The 26,754-nt window shown below is 39.2% G+C and overlaps 1 protein-coding gene across 1 annotated transcript in view; it reads right to left on the bottom strand.

The window, feature by feature from the left end:
* The window catches only part of LOC109916449 (probable phospholipid-transporting ATPase IA), a 274,955-nt gene that overhangs the window by 32,131 nt on the left and 216,070 nt on the right, over window positions 1-26,754 (bottom strand). The window contains exons 27-30 of the mRNA XM_048600569.1: window positions 23,218-23,296; window positions 21,611-21,672; window positions 11,591-11,647; window positions 2,222-2,329 (exon numbers count right to left, since the gene is read on the bottom strand). Coding sequence (XP_048456526.1) covers window positions 2,222-2,329; window positions 11,591-11,647; window positions 21,611-21,672; window positions 23,218-23,296 — 306 coding nt within the window. The remainder of the gene's footprint in view (window positions 1-2,221; window positions 2,330-11,590; window positions 11,648-21,610; window positions 21,673-23,217; window positions 23,297-26,754) is intronic.

The following is a 26,754-nucleotide window of genomic DNA, read 5'->3' as shown; positions in this document are numbered from 1 at the left end:
TGGTTAGGTGGGTCACTATTTTTTCCACCCCCACGCATTTCGTTCCCTGCTCCGATTCATTAGTAGAAAAGAAGTAATAGTTTACAAAATATTCATCTCACTCATTGCTGGAATAAGCAGGTTTTCAACAAAACAATCTGACAACCTGACTGTTTAATCACCTTAGAGAGGGATCTCTGATGAGTTTCATTTGTGGTTTAAGTAGATTTTATAACGCCTGGTATCAGTTTTTTTTATCCTTTATAAATGCCTAGTTATGTTGACTTTGTGGTCTCTCTTTAGTAATGTTTATTAACATTAGTGCAAAACGAAAACATGGTGATAATTCCCTGTCTGTCATATGTGAATAAATAAGACTCATGCATGCACATTTCAGCACTTCTTGAGAGGGCAATAAAGATTGAGATTGCTGACATCACACATGGGCAATACTTCAGTGGCAATAATGACTTATTTCACTTCAGATGTAGCAAAACTTCTAAATTCCTTCCCCCTCTAACATCTGTTCACATTACCTCTTCCATGCAACAATATGAAAACATGTCACAAGCAGTCAATAGCAGACAGAAGTCAGTAACTAAACAGTTAAGCACTTCATTAAACAAGAAAGAAAAGACAACAATCTGGTGTAGATATATACTATATACCATATACACACACAATGTCTACAGATGTCACAAACCAGTAAGAGAGAGTCAGAATGCTGACTATGCTAAGTAATTTACAGCCAAAATACATACCAATTTATTTAAACTTCACATCTTTCACAACATTTACTACACTTTCACTTCTAGCTCTTTAATACTGATCTTTTGTTTTCATTACAGATTTTGAACTAATCTACATCTTAACTTTTGTTTTGTGTCATTAAAATTACATGTACCACCTGTGGATCTTAGTTACTTATATCTCAGTGTAGTTCTCAGCTACTTGGAAATATCAATATAAAAAGATAGGTTAACTTTGCATGAACCTGAGCATCTCAAAACCAATAGGATCTTACAAGACTAGACATACAATTTGAAACGAGGCAATTTAACTGCTGGAATTTTAGCACAAAAATTGAAAACAATGCACAAGAATGAAAGCAGGTAAAAATGTTCAACAGAAATTTGGCAACTAAGGGAAATATCTAGGTCACTTCTTAATTATACATGAGCCAGATTTTCTCTGAAAATAACCATTGCCATATAAAGCACACATGTATAATTGGTTTAGTCAAAGTACAAATTAAGTTATAGGAAAAAGGTAGAGAGTCGCGTGATAATCTACAGAATTATTATCCTCTGAACAATACGTCACCTTCCTGATGTAAGCGCATGCATTGTTCACCACAAGTCAATAAATACTGAAGCAAAGACCCGAATTAATTATTTTTTGAAAATAATTTTTTTTCTTCTTCCTAGACTTGAATACAAAACCAAACTGTACTATTCTGTCTGTTTTATTTGGCTAAAATGGCCCAGAGCAGGGATCTCTGGTTCACACTACATAATACTGCAAAACACCAGGTAATTGTCAAGACTGAAATTAGCTTTTAATGGGATTCTCGTGTGACAAAAACTAAGAGATTAGAAGATAATCAGCCCCAACAAATTAGATGATCTCCAGTGGGTAAATGGCAATCTCGAGGTTGTAACTAAATCAAATATCTTTGGCTATATTCCTCAATACATTCCAAAACTCAGTCAAAATTAGTGCAGTTTTATAAAAAAAATGAAAGAACTGCAGATGCTGTAAATTAGGAACAAAAGCAAAGTCGCAGAAAAGCTCAGCAGGTCTGGCAGCATCTGTGAAGGAAAAAACAGAATTAACGTTTTGAGGAAGTTCTGAGGAAGGGTCACCGCACTCGAAACTTTAACTTTGTTTTTTCCTTCACAGATGCTGCCAGACCTGCTGAGCTTTTCCAGCAACTTTGTTTAGTGCAGTTTTATCTTTGACAAAAGTTTTAAAGATAAATAAAGCTTATATTAAAAGTTATCAATTTCTGGTTCTAATGTGACAACTCTTCAGATCACCTTGTAATTAGACTATCACAGTTGCCAAATGCCATCCATTTGGGTAATTTTGCAAATGGATAAAGATCTTTTCACAGATGACGATTAAAAACAATTCTGACAAATGTTTCGGAATAAATGAAAGCCAATAGGCACTTGGACGTTGTCATATGCCTTTTTGTTCTGCAATATAAAATGTTAGGTGTAAATATCAAAACAAGTACCTCTCCAGAAATATCAGGAGCCAGTGGAATTGCAGGCCAAAGTGATGAGTAGATCCCAAACAGCACCACCCACATTCCGATACTTCCCCAGATAGCCACATGACTAAACTAGTTGGAAAAATAAAATCAAAATATCAAGATCACAATGATATATTATTGAGTAAAATTATGTACTATATTGTAATATCAACAAATTGCATTTATAATGCAGACATAACATTAAAAATATGTTTATTCTCATGCTTTGTTGTTTATTTGAGATTTATATTAGCAATTTTTAGACATCAAAGTAGTCTTAACTTCATTTACTAGTTTTTAGGCAGAAAGGGAAGAGTTTTTCTGGTCACTGTTTGTAGTGAAATTCTAAATAGGAGGTAGAGTTTCGGCAACATGAGTGCAATTGGTTGAACCAGCACAAAAGATTAGAGAATTTTAAACGTGGGTGAGATGTATACCAAACTACCTACAATCACATTCTGTGATCTTTTCCATCACTTGATGATCAAGTTACAAACTGAGGTTAAAATTATTGCATTTGTCAATTGCAATGACAAGGTAAGGCTCTGCAAATTGTGTTTACTTCCATACGTATGAAGGCAGTAATTAAGTGTGCTTTAAAATGTCTTCATATCAAGAATTACTTGTTCCTAAGAAGCCAACTAGTGTACACCAATGTAGTGCCACACACAGTTCTTGTGTCCATGTTATGAAAAGGATATCGAAGCACTGGGAAAAAAGTATTTACAAGGATGGTGTTGTAATTAAGAGATTACAGCTATTGCCAAGATTGCATTAGTCAAGTTTTCGTCTTTAGAAAAGAGCAGACTTCAGGGAGACTTATTGGAGGTCTTTAACAGCTGGTAAGAGTAAATATGGAAGCAATACTTCCAGATCCAAAATTACAAAAATAGAGGAAACATTGTACAGAAAATATTGGAGATACTCAGCAGGAATTTTTGTTGATACATCATGTTGATAACATTTTGAGACTTGGATCATCAACATGAAATATGAACTCTGATATTTTTCTTCACAGATGTTACCAGGCCCAAATACTTTCTTTGTATTCTGTAAAAAACTGAAAAAAAAACTGTGGATGCTGTAAATCAGGAACAAAAACAAAGTTGCTGGGAAGCTCAGCAGGTCTGGCAGCGTCTGTGAAGGAGAAAACAGTTAACCTTTCGGGTCCAGTGACCCTTCCTCAGTTCTAAGGAAGGGTCACTGGACCCGGAACGTTAACTTTGTATTCTGTTTTTGTTTTAGAGCTCCAGCATCTACAGTAGTTTAACTTTGTGTTTCTATAAATACAAGATAATTACTAATAAATTCGATCAAGAAACATGAGAAATTTCTTTACTCAGAGTGTTGAAATGTGGAAATGGTTGATGCAATATGTTGAAAGGTGAAGTTGAGACAGATAAAATGTGCGAAGACTAGTCTGGAATGTAAATGCCAGCATTCATTAGATGGGCAAAAGGTCTGGATTCATAACCAACCTGCTCTAGATATGTGTCATAACATGTATGAACAGTTTGGTTAAAAATATCTAGACTAGATGAGCGGAACGGAAGGGTTAAAGGATTTGAGATAACAAGGTGTAGAGCTGGATGAACACAGCAGGCCGAACAGCATCAGAGGAGCAGGAAGGCTGACGCTTCGGGCCTACACTCTTCTTCAGAAATGGGGGAGGGGAAGGGGGTTTTGAAATAAATAGGGAGAGGGGGAGGCGGACAGAAGATGGATAGAGGAGAAGATAGGTGGAGAGGAAACAGACAGGTCAAAGAGGCGGGGATGGAGCCAGTAAAGGTGAGTGTAGGTGGGGAGGTAGGGAGGAGATAAGTCAGTCCAGTGAGGATGGACAGGTCAAGGGGGCGGGATGAGGTTAGTAGGTAGGAGATGGGGGTGGGGCTTGAGGTGGGAGGAAGGACAGATTAGGGAGGCGGGGACGAGCTGGGCTGGTTTTGGGATGCGGTAGGGGGAGGGGAGATTTTGAAGCTTGTGAAATCCACATTGATACCATTGGGCTGCAGGGTTCCCAAGCGGAATATGAGTTGCTGTTCCTGCAACCTTTGGGTAGCATCGTTGTGGCACTGCAGGAGGCCCAGCTCGGACATGTCGTCTGCGGAATGGGAGGGGGAGTTGAAACGGTTCGCGACTGGGAAGTGCAGTTGTTTAGTGCGAACCGAGCGTAGATGTTCTGCAAAGCGGTCCCCAAGCCTCCGCTTGGTTTCCCCGACGTAGAGGAGGCCACAACGGGAACAGCGGATGGAGTATACCACATTAGCAGATGTGCAGGTGAACATCTGCTTGATGATGTGGAAAGTCTTCTTGGGGCCTGGGATGGGGGTGAGGGGGGAGGTGTAGCACTTCCTGCGGTTGCAGGGACAAGTGCCAGGTGAGGTGGGGCTGGAGGGGAGTGTGGAGCGGACAAGGGAGTCAAGGAGAGAGTGGTCCCTCCGGAAAGCAGATAAGGGTTGGGAGGGAAAAATGTCTAAACAACTGCACCTCCCACTCACGAACCATTTCAACTCCCCCTCCCACTCCTCAGACAACATGTCCATCCTGGGCCTCCTGCAGTGCCACAACGATGCTACCCGAAGGTTGCAGGAACAGCAACTCATATTCCGCTTGGGAACCCTGCAGCCCAATGGTATCAATGTGGACTTCACAAGCTTCAAAATCTCCCCTCCCCCTACCGCATCCCAAAACCAGCCCAGCTCGTCCTGCCTCCCTAACCTGTCCTTCCTCCCACCTCAAGCCCCACCCCCATCTCCTACCTAGTAACCTCATCCCGCCCCCTTGACCTGTCCGTCCTCCCTGGACTGACCTATCTCCTCCCTACCTCCCCACCTACACTCACCTTTACTGGCTCCATCCCCGCCTCTTTGACCTGTCTGTTTCCTCTCCACCTATCTTCTCCTCTATCCATCTTCTATCCGCCTCCCCCTCTCTCCCTATTTATTTCAGAACCCCCTTCCCCTCCCCCATTTCTGAAGGAGGGTCTAGGCCCGAAACGTCAGCCTTCCTGCTCCTCTGATGCTGCTTGGCCTGCTGTGTTCATCCAGCTCTACACCTTGTTATCTCAGATTCTCCAGCATCTGCAGTTCCTACTATCTCTGTTAAAGGATTTAAAGTTTTTTAATGATGTTAAATCAGGTTATTTACAGGTGGAGGACGTGACAAAATATTTGTTATTGGTGATAAACCTATTTTTAACTGAGTTAATAAAACCACATCATATTATCACACGCAAATACATCAAGGCATACATACTTAAAAAAATGAAAATGTTAACAGAATCAATTACATTCTATCACACAGTACAATTGGGTTAGTCTACTGAATATTTTAAGGTTATGAATGTGCAAATTAGTTTTATTGAAAACACGAACTGTACCCTGAACAGCGCAGTTTTGGTTACTATCTCCTGATCGTGCCCAAAGCAGAAATTCAAAGTTTGCTATTTAGTGAACAGTTCTTTGTTTTACAACTCTTCTTCAGAACAGCTCTGATAACAGTGTCATATTGGACTTGAGACATTACCTTTGTTTCTCTCTCCACAGATGCTGGCAGACCTGCTAAGTTTCTCCAATATTTTCTGTGTTTATTTCAGATTTCCAGCATCTGCAGTATTTTGTTTTTATGTGTATGGATCAAGCATTTAGTTATGCCAGGGTTTACAACTGTGGAGTGAAAGAAAGTCCTCTCAAGGGACTGCCTAGGAAGATAACAACAACTTTGGCACACAAACGCTGTGTCAATTTTTGAGGTAAAGAATATTTTCTTGTTAATGGTATCGGCAGGAAAGCTAATTACTTCATAGAATGACATGGCACAGAACTAGACTATTTAGCTCATTGTCCTCAGCTAACTCTTTCAAAGAATCTTAGGAAGGTCTTCTCTTTTCCGTAGCCCTGTAAATATTTCCCTTCAAATATTGATCTAATTCCTGTAAATATTAGTAAGTATTTTCCACCATGCTTTGAAGCAGTACATTCAAAACAACTTTCTGCAGTTTTAACAAAAAGCGCTCCCTTATATTATCACTAGATTCTTCGCCAATCACTTAAATCTATGTTCTACAGCTACTGACCCTTCTGACACTGAATGTGGTTTCATTCATTTCTCTTTCCATCTCTAACACATTTCTTTTTAACCTCCACTGCAAGAAGAATAACTCCAGTTCTGCAAACTCTTCACACAGTTAAATTCCTCATGGTGGTACCATTCCAGTAAATCTCCCCTCTACGTCTTTCAAAGCTGAGCCAACTTCTCTAAAGTTTGGTGTGTAGCATTGAACATATTACTAATCAGTGTTTTAACAAGCTGTAGGTGCCACATTATAGAAAGGATGTCAATGCATTGGAGAGAATGCAGAAGTGATTTACATAAATAGTTCCAGGAATGAGAAACTTCAGTTGAGGATAGATTGAAAAATTTGGAATCGTTCTCCTTGGAGAGAAGGAAGTAGAGAGGAGATTTGATAGAAGTTTTCAAAATCATGAGCAGGCTGTGGGAAAAACTGTTCCTACTTATAAAATAACAAGAGTGAGAGGGCATTGATTTAAAGTGAAGTGAGGTAATAACTTTATTACATAGTGCGCGGTTAGGACGTGAACTGCACTGCCTAGAAATGTGGTGGAGGCAGCTTCAGTTGAGGCATTAAAAAAAAAGAACGATTCCTCGGATAGCATGCACAAGGGAATGGGGAATATACAGGAGATTGGCCAAAGATAGTGACGTTCGTTTGAGGATCTGGTGCAGGCATGATGATCCTCCTCTTGCGCTGTAGCAATCATGTGAAAACATGTTCCCCTTAATGTTTGCTCAATATTTCCAGTGGGACCCAGCTCAATGAGATGTTCAAATTCTCACTGTAGTCTGAGTTTAGATCTCAAACCACCTACCATAATGGATTTCAAAATCTGAGGTCCGCACATCAATTCAAAAGGTCAATTCACAAACCAGCTTCAAAACACAGAACAGTGATAACCTTGCCATTAAAACTGGTATGTGAATTCAACCTTAATGAACTGCTACCTTCCTTTGTCATTTCAAATTACATGCAAGTTGGACTTTTTCAGCAGTGAAATCAAAGTTCCTGCTGATTGTCTAAAGAGGAAGTGCACAGAATATCCGAGTGTGTAAACATGAATGTCAGTGGAGAACACCCTTTTAGCCACTTGTGATTAGTAGATTGTGATTCTTTTCCCGTTCATGTTGTCAGTGCATCCTGGTCATACTACTATCCGTCATAGTGTAAGGACCATGTCTTTTTATTTTGTGTTTTCTAAAAACTGGGGATTGAAATGAGAAAGCAAGTTTTAAAATCTAGTGTTTGAAAGAGTGGCTGCAGTTTCAGAAGCAAGTAATCTGAAACCCATGGCAGGTACTACAAACATCTGTTTGAACTGAACAAGCAGTGATTGAAGTACAGATTGCACACTATCTGGAGCTGAGAGGATGTACTGCTGCAGCTCTTGTTGGCAACAAGTAATTGATTGGTTGGTGGATTGTGACTATTTTCAACAACAGAGACTTTTGCTTGCCAACAACTGCGTGATTGGTTCGCGGGTGGCTGAGCAACTTGGTGCTGCAAAAAAAGTTAGAGAGATAGACAGAAAGTGAGAAAGCATGCAGATCTTGTCACAGCCCAGAGACTGTTCTTTGCAGCCAAAATCTCAGTTTAAACTTGAAGAAAACCAGTCACTTTTTCTGCGGCAGTTGCTGTATATCTGTGGCTTTTGAACGGATAGATCAGAGACATTTTCCAAGTGAATTAATTACTCTGTACATCTTATAAACCAGTTGAAATATCCAATGAAAGATGTCCAAACAAGGCAGTTTAGGCAGCCAAAAAAGGATCATCTCAACATCAGAATCAAACTGACTTCCCACCTTTTCTACCTTCACCCACAATCTACTCTCCCCGTTTGTGTGCGCAAGGGGCAGTTTATAAGGGGATTAGAGTTTTAGTTAGGAGTGTTATGTGCCAATGGTTTGTATCCGTTTACCTGCAGCTATAGTCTAATTAATTGTAATACATAAATAATTGTTGTTCAGCACAGAAACCAAATCTGTGCTTTCTATTAACCTTAGTCTGAAAGTCAGGTAACCTGAGGTACTGTGTGTAATTTAAAAAAAAAAAACTTCAACAAAAAAACATTTAGTATGATACTGGGAACAGCAAGATTCGATTTATGGTGTGCTACCCCAGTGGGTCATAAGAATAGTAATAAGAAAATGCACTCAAACTATAAAAAGAAAGGAATGCAGATAGGAAAAGTCAATAGCACATTAAGGGCAGTTTTAACTAATTCCAGAATAAAATGCTAGAAGCACTCATCAGATCAGTCAACACAAGGAGAATTGACATTTCAGTTCTGGATCTACTTCCTGAACTGGAAACATTAAGAATAAAAGTAATAAAAAGAAAACTAACAGAATAAAGGAACAGCATGAGGTACTCTGCAGTTCTCTGGTTGCCGCATGGACTTTATTACAATGTTGGACAATAATCACAGCTTCACTGGTGTGCTAGTTGAGTAAGAAACAGCCTGGTGCATGAGATAGTGACCCTTTGTTACAGTGTTGATAGAGCAAAGCACCCTGTATGTCAACCTGCTACTTTATTCTCAACTCCTAGAACCACATCAGCTAGTTCTACCTTCTCAATTTTTCATACTTTCATTTCTAATGGCTTTGCCATCCATCTGTGCAGAAAATACATTCAGTTCGTAGTTTCTCATGAATGCCTTTAATATATTTGATTTTCCTCCTGTCTCAAGGAAATATCATTCTGCCATTTACACACATAAGCACACAAATGCCTGAAGATATATCTCTAAGTATTTTTCCCTTCACTCTGCTCCTTTTTAATTGCTTCCCATTTGTAATATCTCCCTGTTCTGAGGAAGGATTTATATATGAAATGTTAACATGCGTTCTGACTAACACAAATGCTTCAAACACTTTGTATTTTTGCTTTTGCTTCCCTGGATCTGCAGTTTGTATTAATTCCCCCCAAAAAGGCAAGATGCATTATCAAGAGTTGTCTTTTCTTGCAAGTAGGATGTTCATAATTTATTACAATTATCTACACTTGACTGAGTAGGTATATGTTTTGAATCTTACAGCAGCTGTAAATCAAAATGATCAAAAGATTATTCTGTTTATTTGTTAAAAAATGTATAATTAATAATAAGGGTTTATTAATTCCATACTATTCAGTTTTGGTTTGCAGCATTATAGAGATTTTTTGAAAGTTTGTTCTGAATGTTATATGATAGAAACCATGTATACCGTGAAACTACAAGAGATGATAAAATGCTGATGGGAAAAACATCTCATGCATGAAAATCAGGTTTCATTGTGGTTGAAGACATATGTTCTTTTTAATTAAAGCTTAAAAAAAACAAACAGTGGGAACACTTTTCTCGAATGAGAAGATGGCACAGTTCCTCCAAGAAAAGAGTTTTAGCATTGGACATAAAGGACTGGTGTAATATTTTTAACACCACAGACCAAAATCCTGTTATATTTTAGTTCCATAGAACACTTCCTGGAGAGTGTGTGTATGAAATAAAGACAGAAGTTAATTAACCCACACTGGGAGCATATTGTCTTGATCAGGGTGGACAAATTTCTATTTTTCTGAAGAATATTATTCCATTTGGGAAATTGCCAAAAGCTTAGTACTGTGCAGTCTTAACCAGTATGGGGTATTGGTGTGACCTTTGCTTCATCACACCATACATTCTGCAGGGCAGGAGATTAACATAAATGGGAAAAGCCTAGAGAGATAGCTAATTCCAAAATCCGCATTGATGACAGGGACGTTACATTCAAAGAGACATGGATTGAAGTTATAACTATAACATTGTAACCTTAATTCCTCAGCCTATGTTCCCTGTGGATGTGGTTCCTTTGAGATCATGAAAATAGTCCAAAAGAGAGAGTGAGTAGCTAATTGGAAATGCCCCTCAAACAGGGTCTGACACTACGAAAGTGAGGCAGTGCATTTTCATTGAAGTGCTATCAGCAATTGGTTGGTGAACAAGATCCTTGAAACACAAAGTGCAGTAGAATACTGATCCACACAAGGCAGCAGAAAATACACCATATTGTCAACTTCACAGCTCCTTTGTTAAATCCAATTCTTCTCATTTGCTCCATATCCTGAATACTTCAGCTTCCTAAATTCTCTTTATTTATGTCAACTGTTTCTGCACCGATGGATTACAAGACAGTGCATTTCACATTCTTACAAACTTTTTTTGCATGGAGCAGTATCTTTCGGTTCATTTAGTTCAACTTACCTGCCACTTGTCTAGATGACTGCAACTTAAACAACACTCAAGACGGTTGACATCAACCAGGCCAAAGCATGCTGCTGTGGCGAATGTCTCCATATTCACAAACATACATTCTATCCACCACTGATGCTCAATAGCAGCAGTGTGTGCCAACTCCAAGATGCACAGCAGAAATTCACCAAGGCTCCTTAGACAGCACCTTCCAAGCATGTGGTGGTGTTCCCTTATCCTTCTGGATGGATGTGGTCATGGCTTTGGAAGGAGCTTTGGTGAATTTCTGCAGTGTGTTTTGTAGATGGTACACACTGACGCTATTGAACATCAGTGGGGGAGAGACTGAATGCTGCTTTGTCTTGATTGCTGTCAAGTTGCTTCAGTTTTGTGGCATTGGAAGTGGGCAGTAAGTTGAACTAAGTCAGAAACCTGAGGGCTAACATTTCCATGTCATTTGCAAGAGAATGAAATGGAAAATAAGGGAAGGTATTTCTTAAGATGAGATCCAATGGAAGTTCGAAATCAAATCAAGCTTCACTGGGAGATCTTAATTTTCAGGTACATAAGAGCAGGAGAAATCCATTCAGTCCCACGAGGCTGCTCTGCCATTTGCCGTTTTAGATCTTGGCTTATTAACTAGAGCTTTATCAATCTCTGTCTTGAACTTACTTAATGACTGACTACCCATAGACCTATTGGGTAGAGAATTTCAATGATTCACCATCCTCTGAGTGAATAGGTTCCTCCTCATCTGAGTTCTAAACAGCTTGCCCTTTATTCAGAGACTGTGTCACAGCCAGATCCTTGGTGGCTAAAATATTATCTGTTCTTAACCCTTCATTGATCCGTAAATTTAACGATAAGCAAGAACAATTCTTTTTCTGCTTGCTCATCATAATGACCAACTGCGTAAATGTTAAGGTTATTAATACAAGTGTGAGACATGCATAGTTTCTTTGTGATTGTAGTGACAAACAAATCAACAATAACAAAATGATATGATTTCCAACTTTGTTCAAAGTTCATTTTTATGATTAGTTCATGGATTATATCTACTTACAAGAGTCCAGGATGAGGTCTCTAAACCAGCTTTTAAACATACGGTGATGACCACAAACTGTGGAGAGAACAAAATTCATACATGTTAAGTAACTCTGTACTTTGATTACATAAAATTCTACAAAACAATATTGTTACCACGATAAATACAAAGTGTTGTGTTTTTGATTCCTGTATACAAACAGGTCCCGAAATTCATCAGAACATAATTATGAGCTGTATCAGAACCATACTGCCCGGCGCCTTTCAATGATAATCCTATTGCAATTTATAGGTTTTAGCGAAGGCTGTCCAATGTGCATATGAAAGCTCTAATATCAGCCCATCTTTCGATGATCCATATAAAGTATATCTGCCAAAGCTCTTGCTGTCATATTCACTTTGGCTCATTTGCTCATTTCATGTTTCGCACCAGTCACCAGATCAATACATGGTACAACTGATCTTGCGAATCCTTGTCTCTCAATTCACCCTGAAGAAAAATGTCTTACACGCGGATGAAAGAGATGTAGCCCCATCTAATGCATGATAAATATGACAGAGGCCCAGTTTCATAAGGACCCTACCCTTTTCTGGTGGGTTCCACCTGCCAACCTCCACGTGAAGCTACAGCAAGTGACTGACGAAACCCCTGCAGATATTCCATGCATAATTTTGGCAAAAATCAGAAATGTGACTTTTTTTTTCTTCTTCTGAACAAATGTTCAAGTCTAAAGCTCATATAATTCTTTGAAGTTTAGCATTTCAAACAGCAGTGAAATGAAAGTAATGGGTTAAGGTTTCCTGGGCACAATGCTGCCTTCTTCCCTCCAGATGTAATCCAGTAATTCTCCTCCCAGTCCCTCAAGGCTATCACAACACTGTTCTTGTGTAATTCTCACCTGTTCACTGTTGTTCTCTTTATCGTGCTCAACAGCAGAAAACACAAGGGACAGATGACTTTTCAACCAATACATCAAAAGCTTTGTGTCTGATTAAGAAAGGCTGAGAAGTCTAAAGAAATATTAATTACTACACTCAGTCTAGCTGTTAGCCGAGAGATCCAATTGCTGGAAGAGTGATTTTGTTTTTAGAACAAGCTCTGTTCAAAAGAAATAAAGTCCAATTTGCTTAAACAATGACATTTCAATCCTGATAAATAAAAATTCTGAATAAACATTACACTGAACTATTGTCTTTTGATATTAAGATAGCATTCAATAATCTATGTTTCCTTCATTGTTAATACTTTGATCATTTTATTTTTTCCAGGAATTTGAGTTTTTGTTCCTGTCTACGTACTTTGCATGGCAGGTTCTGTATCGCCAGAGTCATTGTTTAGATAGGGTTTTAAGAAGTGTATCTGTAATCACAATTGCTTTAAATTTCACTGATAAGCAATACTTTCTGTAACTTTAGCGTGCACTGGCCCTCTGAGCAGCCAAAATCATTCACCTTTGAGGGATGGAGACTCATTATGTTAAGTAATAAATGACTTCAGTGAATCTTGTGGTGGTTAATATTTTTAGCAGTGCTTTTAACATCCTTCCAAAATTTTCAGCTGTTCTGCGGTATACTGGGCTAAGTGAATGATAGATTTTGACATGAACAATGGCATTTTAAGGTGCTGCAGGGTAACAGCTCAGATTTCCCAGCAGTGAGTTGAAATTTCTGACTCATCATCAACTTCAGCTTCCCATCATGATTCTCCATATGTCAATGTCACAAGCATTCCACTTGCTGCATATACCTTTTGTTTCCTTTTCTGGTCAGCTACCAGAGCTCATATTTTATCTCAAGTTCTTGATTCAATTTTTGTTATTGTACTAAATTTTCTTGGCTCAGGTTTCAGTTTGTCTACCTCTTTGTCTGATCTCAATGTTCCAGTAATCTCAGTTTGGGTACAGCCATATATAAGAATACAGTCATCATACTTTTTCTTGATTATTCATTCACGGGATCTGGACATTGCTGGCTAAGCCAGCATTTATTGCCCATTCCTAATTGCCCAGAGCACAGTTATGAGTCAATCACATTGCTGTGGTTCTGAAGTCACATATAGGCTAGACCGGTTGTCATCCCGAAAGGGCATTACTGAACTAGATAGGTATTTTTCCAACAATCAACAATGATTTCATGGTCATCATTAGACTCTTACTTCCAGATTTGTACTGGATTCAGATTCCACCACAAGCTTTGGCAGGATTTGAACTCAGGTTTCCCAAACATTACCTGTGTCTCTGTGTCTATCAATAATATCACTAGGCCATCACCTCCCCATTTTGGGCCCACAGAAATTACTGAACCAAATTTTGGAAATTAAAGTCAAGTTCTTTGGGTCACAAGCAATGCTAGGTGCATTACTGCTGTCCAAGTTCCTTCGGACCTTGTGACATTGCCCATTTCCTCTGGGAGCTTCTGATTCTAGCTAATTCAGAAATGGGCAGCTTGGGCACTCTAGGACAAGTCTAGTGAACACAGGAGAGTTGGATAAGGAGAGCACACACCAAACACCACAGTAGCTGCTGTTTTCTGATAAAGCTTTAAAGATTAAATATTTAATGAACGGGTAAGTGGATAAGTTGATGAAAGGGTGAGTGGGTGAAAAGGCGAGCGGGTGAATACATTTTTCTGAAGAAGGGTCCCAACTCGAAACGTCAGCTTTCCTGCTCCTCTGATGCTGCCTGGCCTGCTGTGCTTCTCCAGCTCCACACTTTGTTATCTCTGACTCCAGCATCTGCAGTTCTTACTATCTGGGTGTATGAATATTGAGTGGGTCAGTTGGGCAAGGGAACAATCAAGTTGGGGGTGAGTAGTAGTCAAACGGTCAAGGTCAACTGCCCTTCTCAGGCAGTTAGGAATTGAGAGCAAGTGCTGACCTTGCCATAAATATCCATATGCCATGAAAAGATGCATTGAAAACTCTTGAAAACAAACTTAACCCTCAATACCAAAAGGACAAAGCTGCGATAAAGCAATATAGCAACATTTTATTCAGAATTAAAATTGGGTACTATTGAACAAAAAAAATTACACATCATATACATGTGAATGTGTGTTTTTAAAGTGCTTTGTTTAATTTTATTTAAATTTATTTATTGATGTTAAATTTATTTAACTTTATTTAATATACTTATATGTTACAGCCATGCTTTGTACTTTCCTGGTAACGGATGAGTCAGTGGAGTTCCTCCCCGACAAATAAGCTGCCTGTTTTCCAAAACCTCATCAAGACTAAGGCCTCGCTGCTCTCACATCCCCTTGACCTGCTCAACCCTGCAACTCCACGGAGTGGCCAGCAGGACAGCAGCAATCACTCTGAGGCTGCTTCTCGTCATCTTGCTGACAGCCATTTCCTAGCCTTCCTGAGATATTCTCTCCAGGTTTTGGCAGAGCTGGAAGTGGCAACAGAGGTGAGGCAGAAGTTGGGGAAAAAATCAGAAAGGCAGAATTCAATTACCCAGAAGTAAAAATTTCAATTCCAAGAGTGTGGAATTTCTCATTCTTGCAGGCAGCTCTGGCATCAATTCCCTGCTAGTCCTCTAAACCTCATGGGCATCCTGCTGCACTCATGTTTGACATGTGTCAATCATGTCAGGTAAAGTTTTGAGGTAATGAGTTACATTTTATTTTCCTTTCAGTATCAGCTGCTACCAGATTACAATACCCATATCCCCAGCTCTGGACCAGGTGACCCAGTTTCAAGTCCCATCTGCTCCAGGGGTGTGTTATAACAGCTCTGAATAGGTTGGCTAGGTGGAAGTAAGCAGGCAATATTATTCTTAAATGTGTTCGTGCACAATCATTGTGCAAGATCTTTCTTTGAACTTTATCTGGTTAATGAGTGCAGCATTATTCTGAATTACATGTATTTATTTAAAACACTGCATTTCATAGGAATACAAGAACAAGAGTAGGCCATTCAGCCCCTCAAGCCTGTTCTGCCATTCCATGAGATCGTAGCTTATCTGTAGCCTAACTCCATATACCTGCTTTTAGCCCATATTTCTTAATACTTTTGCTTAACAAAAAATTACCTATCTCAGACTTAAAATTAATAATTAATCTAGTATCATCTGCTATTCGTAGAAGAGAGCTCCAAACCTCCACCACTCTCTGTGTGTAAAAGCACTATCTCTCCTGTACAGTCTGGCCCTAATTTTTACACCATACCCCGCTTCTTTCCTTTCCCTTCCCAATCCAAAGACTTTTCACTTGGGCATTGCATTTTACCTTTGATGAAGAAAGAAACCTTACAGTCTAAACTGGTCGGGTTTCACAGTCAGCAACTAGCACTGTTGTTACAGGCCCAGCTGTCTTGTCTGTAACTCTGATTCAATCGGGAGTAAAGGTCTTTCTCTCAAAGAGCTGTGCCAGCTGCATAACACTGGAGATCTGCAGCCCTCCACAAGCAGCACCAGACTTGACAGGGCAATGCATGTCACTGTCGCAATAATCTTAAATCAGGGCATCAACTCTGGCCCAATGAAGAATGTATGAGAACATGCCAGGAGCAGTAGTAGGCAAACCTAAAAATCAGACATCGCATCTGGTGAGGTTTCAACAGAAGCCTACATGTGTGCTAAATAGCTGCAGCAGAATTAAGCGATCTCACAACTAACATATCATATCAATGTTCTGCTGTCCCATCACATTCTATGAATGGTGGTAAACAATTAACTGAGAAATTGATTCCACCACAGGAATGATAGTGGCCCCAGCACGTCACTGAACAAGGCCAAGCTGAAGCATTTGTAGACATCTTCAGCTAGAATTGACGAATGGATGATCTATTTTGGTGTCCTCCCGTGGTGCCCAATGTTACAGATATCAGTTTTCAGGCAACTTGATTGACTCAATATATCAGGAAATGACTGAGTGCACTGTTATGTGAGGGCATCTCAGTTATCGTACTGAAGATCTATGCTCCAGAACAAATTGTGCCTCTAGCTAAACGGCTCCAATACCATCAAACACAGTCTGTTTTCCTCTCCATGATATTTGGAAACTAAAGTGATTCTTGTCTCAAAATAACATGGATCTGGTGGCTTTCTGCCATATGTGCAGGCTACTGCAGGGCATACATGCAGAACTATCCTGTGAGACAGCAATCCAAACAATGTTCTATCCCCTAGGGGAAATTAATTTCCAACTCACGTGCCTCTTGTAGATACAACGCATCCAACAAAGACAGATCATGCAGGAAACTTAAATGATTTCATATGCTTGTAAAACAATGTGAATTACATGTTCAGTTTGTGACAAACTTTTGGTTATAAGTTAGTTTATTATAATCTCTCCCCTCAAAGACAACTGGATCACTCACTGCATAAACAACGCAAAGTTACACAGCAGCTGAAAGCTTAATTATCTTCTATACCTGAACCCACTAAAAGCAATTCCAGAATTCAAGATGACATATAGATCAGATGTGGTGGGGAAACTTCTAGAAACAATTATTGGGAACAGAATTAATAATCACCTGGAAAAGTGCAGATTGATTCAGAAGAGTTAGCATGGATTTGTTAGGGGAAAATTGGGTCTGACTGGAGCTTTTTGGAAGAGGTAACAGAGTATTGATGAGGCCAAAGTTGTTAATGAGTTATACACTGTCATTAAAAAGGCATTCAATACAGTGACATGCAAGTGACCTGTTGGAAGTGAGAAATTATGGAATAAAGAAACAGTAATAGCGTAGATTAAAAAGAAAAGCCTTAGTATAGGAAAAAAAGCATAATGTCTGTGGGCATATTTTGGGCTGCAGGAAGGTTTGGAGTAGAATCCCCTGGGAGCCTTGCTTTTCTTGAGATATATAAATGATCTAGATATTAATGTGCAGGGACAATTTCAACGTTCACAGTCCATACAAAACCTGGAAGAATTGTAGTTTGTGAGGAGGACAGAGCAGAATTTCAAAAATACATCGCCAAGTTGGCAAAGTGGGCAGAAAACAAAAAAAGGTGGAGATCACAGTGGGTCAGGCAGCATCCATGGAGAGAGAGCAAGCTAATGTTCCAAGTCTAGATGACTCTTCATCAGAGGTAGATAGGTGGCAGATGAAGTTCAATGTGGAGATGTGGAAGGTGATGCACTTTGGTATAAAGAACATGAAGAAACAGTACAAAATAAAGTGTTTTATTTTAAGGGGTGTATAGGAGCAGAGAGACTTGAGTGCATATGAGCATGTCATTAAAAGGTAGCAGCACAATAGAGAGAACTGTTAATAAAACATGTAGTATTTCAAGGTTCAATAATAAGGGCATAAGTACAAGAGCAGAGAGGTGATGATGAACCTACAAAGTTGACTGGTTAGACTGTAGCTGAGAGATTGTGCACAGTTCTGAGCTCCACACTTTGGGAGGATGGGAATGCATTTAAGAGAATGCAGAAGATATTTACAAGACTGAGGGATGAGAAGCTTCAGTTATGAGGATGGATTGGAGAAGTTGGGACTGTTTTCTTTGGACAGAAGAAAGCATGGAGGGGACTTGGTGAAAGTTTTCAAAATCATGAGGGGTCTGGACAAAGTCGGTAGGGTAAGTGTATTCCCACTAGTAAAATGATAGAATACCAGAAAGCACAGTTTTAAAGCATTTTGCAAAAGAAACAAATGAAAGTCAAAAAAAAAAAATCATACAGCAAGTGTTTGGAATGCATCATCTGGAAGTATGGTGGAGGCATGATCAACTGAAGCATCAAGGCAGTGAATGATTATTAAAATAGAAACAACGCGCAGGCTTAAGGCAGATGGCAAGAAGTTTGGCACAAAGTCAAAATGTTCAGAGAGCTGGTGAAGACCACAATCGGCCAACAGCGTCCTCCTGTACCATAACAATCTTTTTTATTCACTTGTAGGATGTGGGTGGCACTGGCTAGCCAGCATTTCTTGACCGTCTTTGTTGCTTTGTGATTCTGGATTCCTTAAACACTCTTTTAATCTTAGATCTGTGGACTGCTTTAATGTTCCATAGGACGGATATCTTGTCTCAATACTACCTAGGACCATGAATGTGCACTCATGGTCTGTAGATATGCTTCTAGAAAAGAATGCCCCAAATATGTATTTTTCAGCTGATCGGTCAAATTTCATGTGCTCCCATTGCTGACTCAGTCAATATCTGTGATGCTAGTTAAATTTTGCACCAAGAGTTGATGTGGTTTTGTTGTAATGGTCTAATATTCAGGTGTAGGCATTTAGAAAAATAAAATTTATATTTTCATATATTCAGAAAACAAAAAATGTAGGTACTAATGTGCATTTCTATGTATCTTTTTAAATTTGGAAAATAGAAAATTATTTCTATAACATTTATTTAGAAACTTGAGCTGTTCTATAACCTTTTCCAAATCATTAAAGATTGAAAATACTTATTAGATCTGTGTATTTCCAATGTGCAAGTTCAATAGAAAACAGCTAGGGAATTATCCTTATTGCCGAAGATAACACTTTCATCAACTGTGCTCCTTCAATGGTTGGATAATGTTTGTTACAGCGCCATTTGACATTATGACATTTACTTTCCTAGCACTCTGCCAATGGATACTTGCTTTGGAGATTGTTTACGAATAGGTAATTTCATTCAGAATCCATTATGGGGTTCTTAAACATGGAAAACATTCTGCCCATCATCATCTTCATTACCAAAGGTTTTGTACAGTAAATTTTGGTTTCTTCAGTACTCTGCATATTCTTTCCGAAACTTCCTTTCAGAACCGGTGAAAGAATTTTTCACCTGTTAAATTAATTGAGAATCCTGATTGCTTGAAAAGGATTATATGAATATTAATCTCATTGCTGTTTGTAGGGCCATGCGGTGTCAAAATGGTTGTCATGTTTGTATATTGTAACCACTGCATTTCACGAGATGAGATGGGCAGGAAAATGATCACAGACGAATCACAGAAGCAACTCAAAAGGATTCGGGTAAATTCAATACAAAGGTGCATAGAACACTCGAAGTTAGGACTGACAAAAGATGTAGCTTTGCAGACTTATTTGTTTTATTATTTGGAAGTAAAAAGATTCAAGATAAGGCAAGAATATTTACTGCTCTGGAGATAGCAAATACATGATGATTGTGGTTGACAGCAGTGATCTACTATGGGAAACAAACATCTCAAATAAGTACCTTAACTCAAAAAAAATTCAAATAATCTGGCAAGAATCTGTTAGAGATAAAGTAGCCCACAATATAGTTCAGCTAACAGTGTAGATGAGATGATTTTGAATAGCCTTTGCCTTTCCTCAGAAAATATTGCACTTTTCGTCTTTATGATTTAAAGGTTTTTTTAAAACCTCGATTCATCTTAAATATTTTAAAAATTCATTCACTAGATGTGAGTGTCACTGGTTAGGCCAGCATTTATTGCCCATACCTAATTTCCCAGAGGGCTGTTGAGAATCAACCACATTGTTGTGGCTGTGGAGTCATATGTAGGCCAGACCTGATATGCACGGCAGAGATAGTAGGAACTGCCGATGCTGGAGAATCCGAGACAACAAGGTGCAGGGCTGGATGAACACAGCAGGCCAAGCATCATCATAGGAGCAGTTTCTTTTCCTAAGGGACATTAATTAACCAGACAGGTTTTTCCAGCAATCGACAATGGTTTCATGGTCATCATTAGACTCTTAGTTACAGATGTGTTTTGAATTTATGTTAGGATTTGAACCTGGGACCACAGAACATTACCTGGGTCTCTGGATTAAGAGTCTAGCGATAATACCACTATGCCACTGCTTTTCCTGTAAACTGGTTGTATAGGGCAATTGAAGAACTTGAACTTGCCGTCTCTTATAAGAGACTGAGAAAACAACAGGTCAGATTTAACCTGTTCTACTATGTTTGAATAGCTCATTAGTTTTGTTTTCAGAAAAGCTTCAAAAGGAAAGCAAAGCAAAAGCAATCAACTTTTTCAATAGGAGATAGTAGGAACTGCAGATGCTGGAGAATCCGAGACAACAAGGTGCAGGGCTGGATGAACACAGCAGGCCAAGCAGCATCATAGGAGAGGCTGACGTTTCGGGCCTAGACCCTTCATCAGAAAAGGGGGAGGGGAAGGGGGTTTTGAAATAAATAGGGAGAGAGTGGGAGGCGGATAGAAGAGGGATAGAGGAGAGGATAGGTGGAGAGGAAACAAACAGGTCGAAGAGGCGGGGATGGAGCCAGTAAAGGTGAGTGTAGGTAGGGAGTTAGGAAGGGGATAGGTCAGTCCAGGGAGGACGGACAGGTCAAGGGGGCGGGATGAGGTTGGTCGGTAGGAGATGGAGGTGCGGCTTGAGGTGGGAGGAGGGGATAGGTGGGAGGAAGAACAGGTTAGGGAGGCAGGGACGAGCTGGACTGGTTTTGGGATGCGGTAGGGGGAGGGGAGATTTTGAAACTTGTGAAATCCACATTGATACCATTGGGCTGCAGGGTTCCCAAGCGGAATATGAGTTGCTGTTCATGCAACCTTCGGGTGGCATCGTTGTGGCACTGCAGCAAGTTTCAAAATCTCCCCTCCCCCCACCGCATCCCAAAACCAGTCCAGCTCGTCCCTGCCTCCCTAACCTGTTCTTCCTCCCACCTCAAGCCGCACCTCCATCTCCTACCGACCAACCTCATCCCGCCCCCTTGACCTGTCCATCCTCCCTGGACTGACCTATCCCCTTCCTAACTCCCTACCTACACTCACCTTTCCTGGCTCCATCCCCGCCTCTTCGACCTGTTTGTTTCCTCTCCACCTATCCTCTCCTCTATCCCTCTTCTATCCGCCTCCCACTCTCTCCCTATTTATTTCAAAACCCCCTTCCCCTCCCCCTTTTCTGATGAAGGGTCTAGGCCCGAAACGTCAGCCTCTCTGCTCCTATGATACTGCTTGGCCTGCTGTGTTCATCCAGCCCTGCACCTTGTTGTCTCAACTTTTTCAATACTGTAGTTTCAGTACTCTTGTCTTGCATGTGCAGAAAGCTTATGGAAATTCACCAGGAGACATGCAAGAATTAATCCTCCATTAATATCACAATATCTATAGGTTATGAGGAATTACAAAACTAACTTACTGTATAAACCATATTTCCTAGTAGTAAGCGGCCAGGCGTCTTTCCATTTCCAAATGCTATGTCTGGAAGAAGCAAAAAAATGCTAAAGTGAGTTCAATAGTTCAAATTAGTAGTTGCTGAAAGCTCCAAGAAAATAATCCCACATCTGCTAGTCATATCGTAGCAGCAGATTTTTCATAGTTAATGTGCGATCTGATATTTAGAAGAACCAAGTTATTCTGTAAGGGCATCACAGAAACTGTCCCTTCAGGATTACTGTAATAAAGATGTAATAGCTGCAGCAGAATTTCCTTTTTCTTTACTTCTTACTGTGCACTGAGGCAGTTTTAGTGAAATGCACAGAACAACGTTTCTTCAAACACTTTTATACCAAATTGGAAGAATGATTTTGGGAAATTCAGGCCTCTCAGTTTGATACGTACTGGCAGTGAAAAAATGAGAGTAAACTCCATAAGAAGTGAGCTAAGGACATTTAATGAGAACAAGGACAATAAATCTAACACAGCAAAGGCTTTTGTATATCCATAGCAAAAACAATGACTGAATTTTTTATGCTGCAATAAATGAAATATATTACCATAAATGTCATTGGTATTATTCACCTTAACTTTTAAATGATCTTTAAAATGACAAAATTGTTGCCTAGTCTCCTTCAACCAGTATCACTCCAAAATTAACTTTTTTTCAATATTTCTTAGGAAGTAAAACAAGGAGAACTCCGTAATTATGGAGAGGATGGAAGAAGTTGGATAAATAATTTGCAGGTACAAATTTCCAGGAAACATTTCACAGACAACCAAATGAATACTGTAGAAAATTATGGTGAAATCCACTTTTGAATGTCTAAATTTAAAGGTAAAGATCCCACATGACACAGGATAGTTGCAACCATTTTATGGGCTCAAAACAAAACGGACAATTTCAGGACTTACCACACTGTACCTGTGTTAAGGGTGCGTACCTACCAAATGCCAATGAATTGCCTAATCCCTGATTTAAAACTTCTTATAGGAAACTTAAAAAACACTGCTTTACTCAGATCTTCCTAGCGATTGTTGCAGCACAAGCACAGAATTTTCTTTCGTTGAGGTCTGTCAGCTTATCGCGGTCTCCCTTGCTTTCTTCTCCCCCATTTAAAAAGGAATGCTGTAGTAATCTAGAGCTTGAAAGAGGAAACTCAATTTATACCGCTATTGATCTGTCTTATAATGCTGTTTTTACACAGCTTAGTAAAGAATAACTCTGAAAAAATAGTTGAGCAAAATTTGTATGCATGGCAAATTGATTGTTTTAAAAATAGGAACCTAAGCATCCAAATCACCCCAACCCTACCCCACAATATTTACTTTTCTGCACTAATAATTTTACAGAGTCTTTTTCGTTTTGCTTTGTTTCACTATCATGCAAATATTGAGAGTTTTTATTTCAATAAATGTTGGTAAAACATTCGGCTCTGGACAAGCAGAGACTGAAGCTGAACAGATGAGTAAATATTTAATTCCATATTTAGGAGAAAAAAACTCAACAAACCATGGATTGTATGCATGAAGAATTAAGATAATCTGAAAAGATCTCACTAAACATTTATGTTTTTCTACGCTGCTCACCATGCTCAAGGGCTTTCAGTGGGAACCAAAACAGAATAACCGAATGGAATAGGCCGTTCAAACAATGAACCCAGAAAACCTATGGGAAAAGAAAAATCCATGAGAACCATTTACAACAAACCAGCACTGTGAACTTTAACCCTTCTCTTTATCATGGTTTCAAATTCACTGTGTGTGTTTTTTGTCTTACTACCACTATGAGGCGTTTTTACTGACAACCACTTTTAATCTTTTAATGACTTGAGCTTATTTTACAATTTGCCCACAATGACATCTTTTGATATGACTGCTATATTTTTTTCTGTTTCAGGCACTGTAGCCCATGTTGCTCACTGCTAAGATATTGCTTCAACCAAGAGATCATAATTACATTTAAGTGATATTTTTACATCAGCACTATCTCGCTCTAAATTTAAGCAATGAACTTTCATCTTTCAAATAAAATTTAAGCTCTCCACATGCAAAACAATTTCTACCAGCAATTCTGTCTGCCATTAAAATACATTCCAAACAGCTAACTTAAATCAGAAAATAAGTTTAAAAGTAGTTGTTCTAAACACATTTGGTGCCAAAGGGGTAAGGTATAACAGTACTTAACTATTCCTATAATTATGTGCTATAAATTCATAAGTGATTTGTCTTTCTACATTCAGTTTAGTTAGATTACTGGAGATTATCTACTGTCTTAGAAGCTTCCTAATATATTAATTGAATTGAATTTATTGTCACATTTACATGAGTACAGTGAAAAGTTTACAAGTCACCACTTACAGTTTGATCTTAGATACAAAAGGTACCTAGGTACAGATTTTCAAGTACAAAATCTTAGGGAAAAAAATAGGAAAATAAATAAAAACTCCAGCATTACAGATCATAGGAATAAATTAGAAAAATAGACAAATAAAAATTATCATTAGCTGAGTTGGGCATTCTGAGGTGATGTTCATGCAGCCTAGAAATGATGCTGTTCATTTGTTATTTTCTGGTACAACCAAAGTATTAAAGATGGACCACTCATTTTCACTTAGTTATTCACATAATGAAATTGAGTGGAAAATGGAAAATGAATGGGAATAATTAGTCCACTATAAGAAAATAACAATTTTGATTTGATTTTAAATCACAAGCTTTTGGAATGTAGCCCCTTCGTCAGGTGAAGTCAGAAGGTGCTACGCACGGAAAGCTTGTGACTCTAAATACTGCTGTAAACTGCTGTCGTGTGACTTCTGACTTTGTCCACCCCAGTCCAAAACCGGCACCTCCATGACATAGGAAGATGGTTGTGGTTGTTGGAGGTCAGTCATCTCAGCTCCAGGACATCACCATCCAACCATCTTCACTGCTTCAGCAATGACTTTTCCTCTATTATAAGGTCAGAAATGGGGATGTTCACTGATGACTTGCACAATGTTCAGCAACATTCACAACTTCTCAGATACTGAAGCAGTCCATGTTCAAATGCAACAAGATCTTGTTATAAAGCAGAGGTTGATTTCCCACCACCGCACCACCCCCACTCCCCACTCAGAACTAAAACCGAAACACCCAGACAGGCGCACCTTGTCCCATAATCTGGTAAAAGGATTGTGAAAAGTGGTGCAACCTGCTTTCCCGCAAATTCGTGGCTAAATAAAGTAAATCCCTGACACTCACTTTACAAGCAACAAGTAATAATTTAGTTTTCTAACCCTAACAGTGAACAAAATTATTATTAACTAAATTATTAACAAAATCAGATAAACCTCTTCTAACTACTAACTATTCCCGAATAAAACAAGATTCTAATGTTATGCAGTTCCAATAAATATAAATCCCACTTATATAATACAAAATAAAAAAAAAATTGGTCTCTCAAAATCACAGGCAAGTTATGTCTCTTCCAGAATGTTCTGTGCTTTCTCTGTTGAATATGCTGTCAGGACCACATTCTCCATGGGATTCTTCTGTCAGGGGTTATTAATTAGTTGTGCTGTAGGTATCATTGATTTAGATGGTGCTCTAAGCTTTAGATAAAGAAGACAGAGCTAGAAATTCTGTCTTGAGAGCTAAGAGCTGTTAACTCTGGCAGATGGCAGTTGGATCTCTTCTCTTTGCCTAACTGTCCCTTCTTTAATACCCTTGATAACATATCAATATTTCTTACAATAGGATTGGTCTGATGTTGTGAAAACCATCAGATTTAGATTTTAATTGGTTTTTGGCATCTAAATGCCTGATTCACATTGATTGGCTAAAATCAAAACTTGTTGTCTTGATAGCAAAACTACTACTTGGCCTGCTATCAATACAGACTTTTTGATACAAATGTTTCAATTCAGACGCTCTGTGCACCTGCACACCCACAAGCTACTGCCGACAGACGTCCTTTTTGAATTTCTAAGTATAGCAAAAGCACATCGTCTTTTAATGGGACCATGCACTGCTTCCCCCACGTGGCATTTTACAAACACCAATATTTTGCAAACACCAAATTCTAACTTCCTGCCTGCCAATCCACAAGTACTCCACCCAACTTCACAACAATCTGGACAATATCCAGGCTTGTGCTGACAAATGACATCTAACATTTGCACCACACAAATTCTAGGCAATGATCATCTCCAATAAGAGACAATATAACCATTACCCCTTGACATTCAATGGTGATACTATCACTGAATCCCCCACTATCAATATCCTGGAGGGATTACCTGGTTAACAGCCGGAAACTCAACTGGACTCATCACATAAACACAGTGGCAACAACAGCAGGTCAGAAGCTAGGAATACTGTGACGAGTAAGTCATCTCCTGACTTTGCAAAGCCTGTTCACCGTCTACAGGGCACAAGTCGGGAGTGTGATGGAATATTCTCGCCTAATTGGATGCAGCTTCAACAACATTCAAGAAGCTTGACTTCATCCAGGACCAAGCAGCTCGCTTGATTGCCACAACATCCACAAGCAACCGCTCCCTCCATCACCGAAAGTACAAGATACACTGCAGAAATTCATCAATGGTCCTTAGATAACATTTTCCAAATCCATGACATTTTCATCGAGAAGGACAATGGCAGCAGAATAATGGGCACATCACCAGCGGCAAGTCCCTCTCCAAGCCACTCACTATCCTGACATGGCCATGAGTGGCTTTAGAAAAGGTATCGCTCATCAACCTATAAAAGTATTTTGAATCTGACACACATCAACATTCACTTTCCCTTACAAAGGAAAGCATGTATCAAAGCTTTCATCAAGTTAGTTCAGCATACCCAAATTATTTAGCCAACTATACGTCAAAATCTGTCCTGGGAGACCAAAGGCCTGCTCACTAATATGCAAGTGGTACCAAAAAAAATTAAGTTCAAAAAGTTGTTAAGAATCCATTCTGTAACTTTTAATGCTTGGGGCAGAATCTTATCCAAAATCAGCTAAGTGTCAATTTTGGCAATCTGCATGGATGGTTTCACTATGAGCCCTACTGAGTTTTCTTGCACTGTCTTTCCAAACTCCCCTCATTACATATATGGTTATCATATTCTCCCACTTGCCACAAGCTT

Source organism: Rhincodon typus, chromosome 1, assembly GCF_021869965.1.
Source record: "Rhincodon typus isolate 14 chromosome 1, sRhiTyp1.1, whole genome shotgun sequence".
NCBI classification, from domain to species: domain Eukaryota; kingdom Metazoa; phylum Chordata; class Chondrichthyes; order Orectolobiformes; family Rhincodontidae; genus Rhincodon; species Rhincodon typus.
This window is presented reverse-complemented; position numbering and strand designations above follow the sequence as displayed.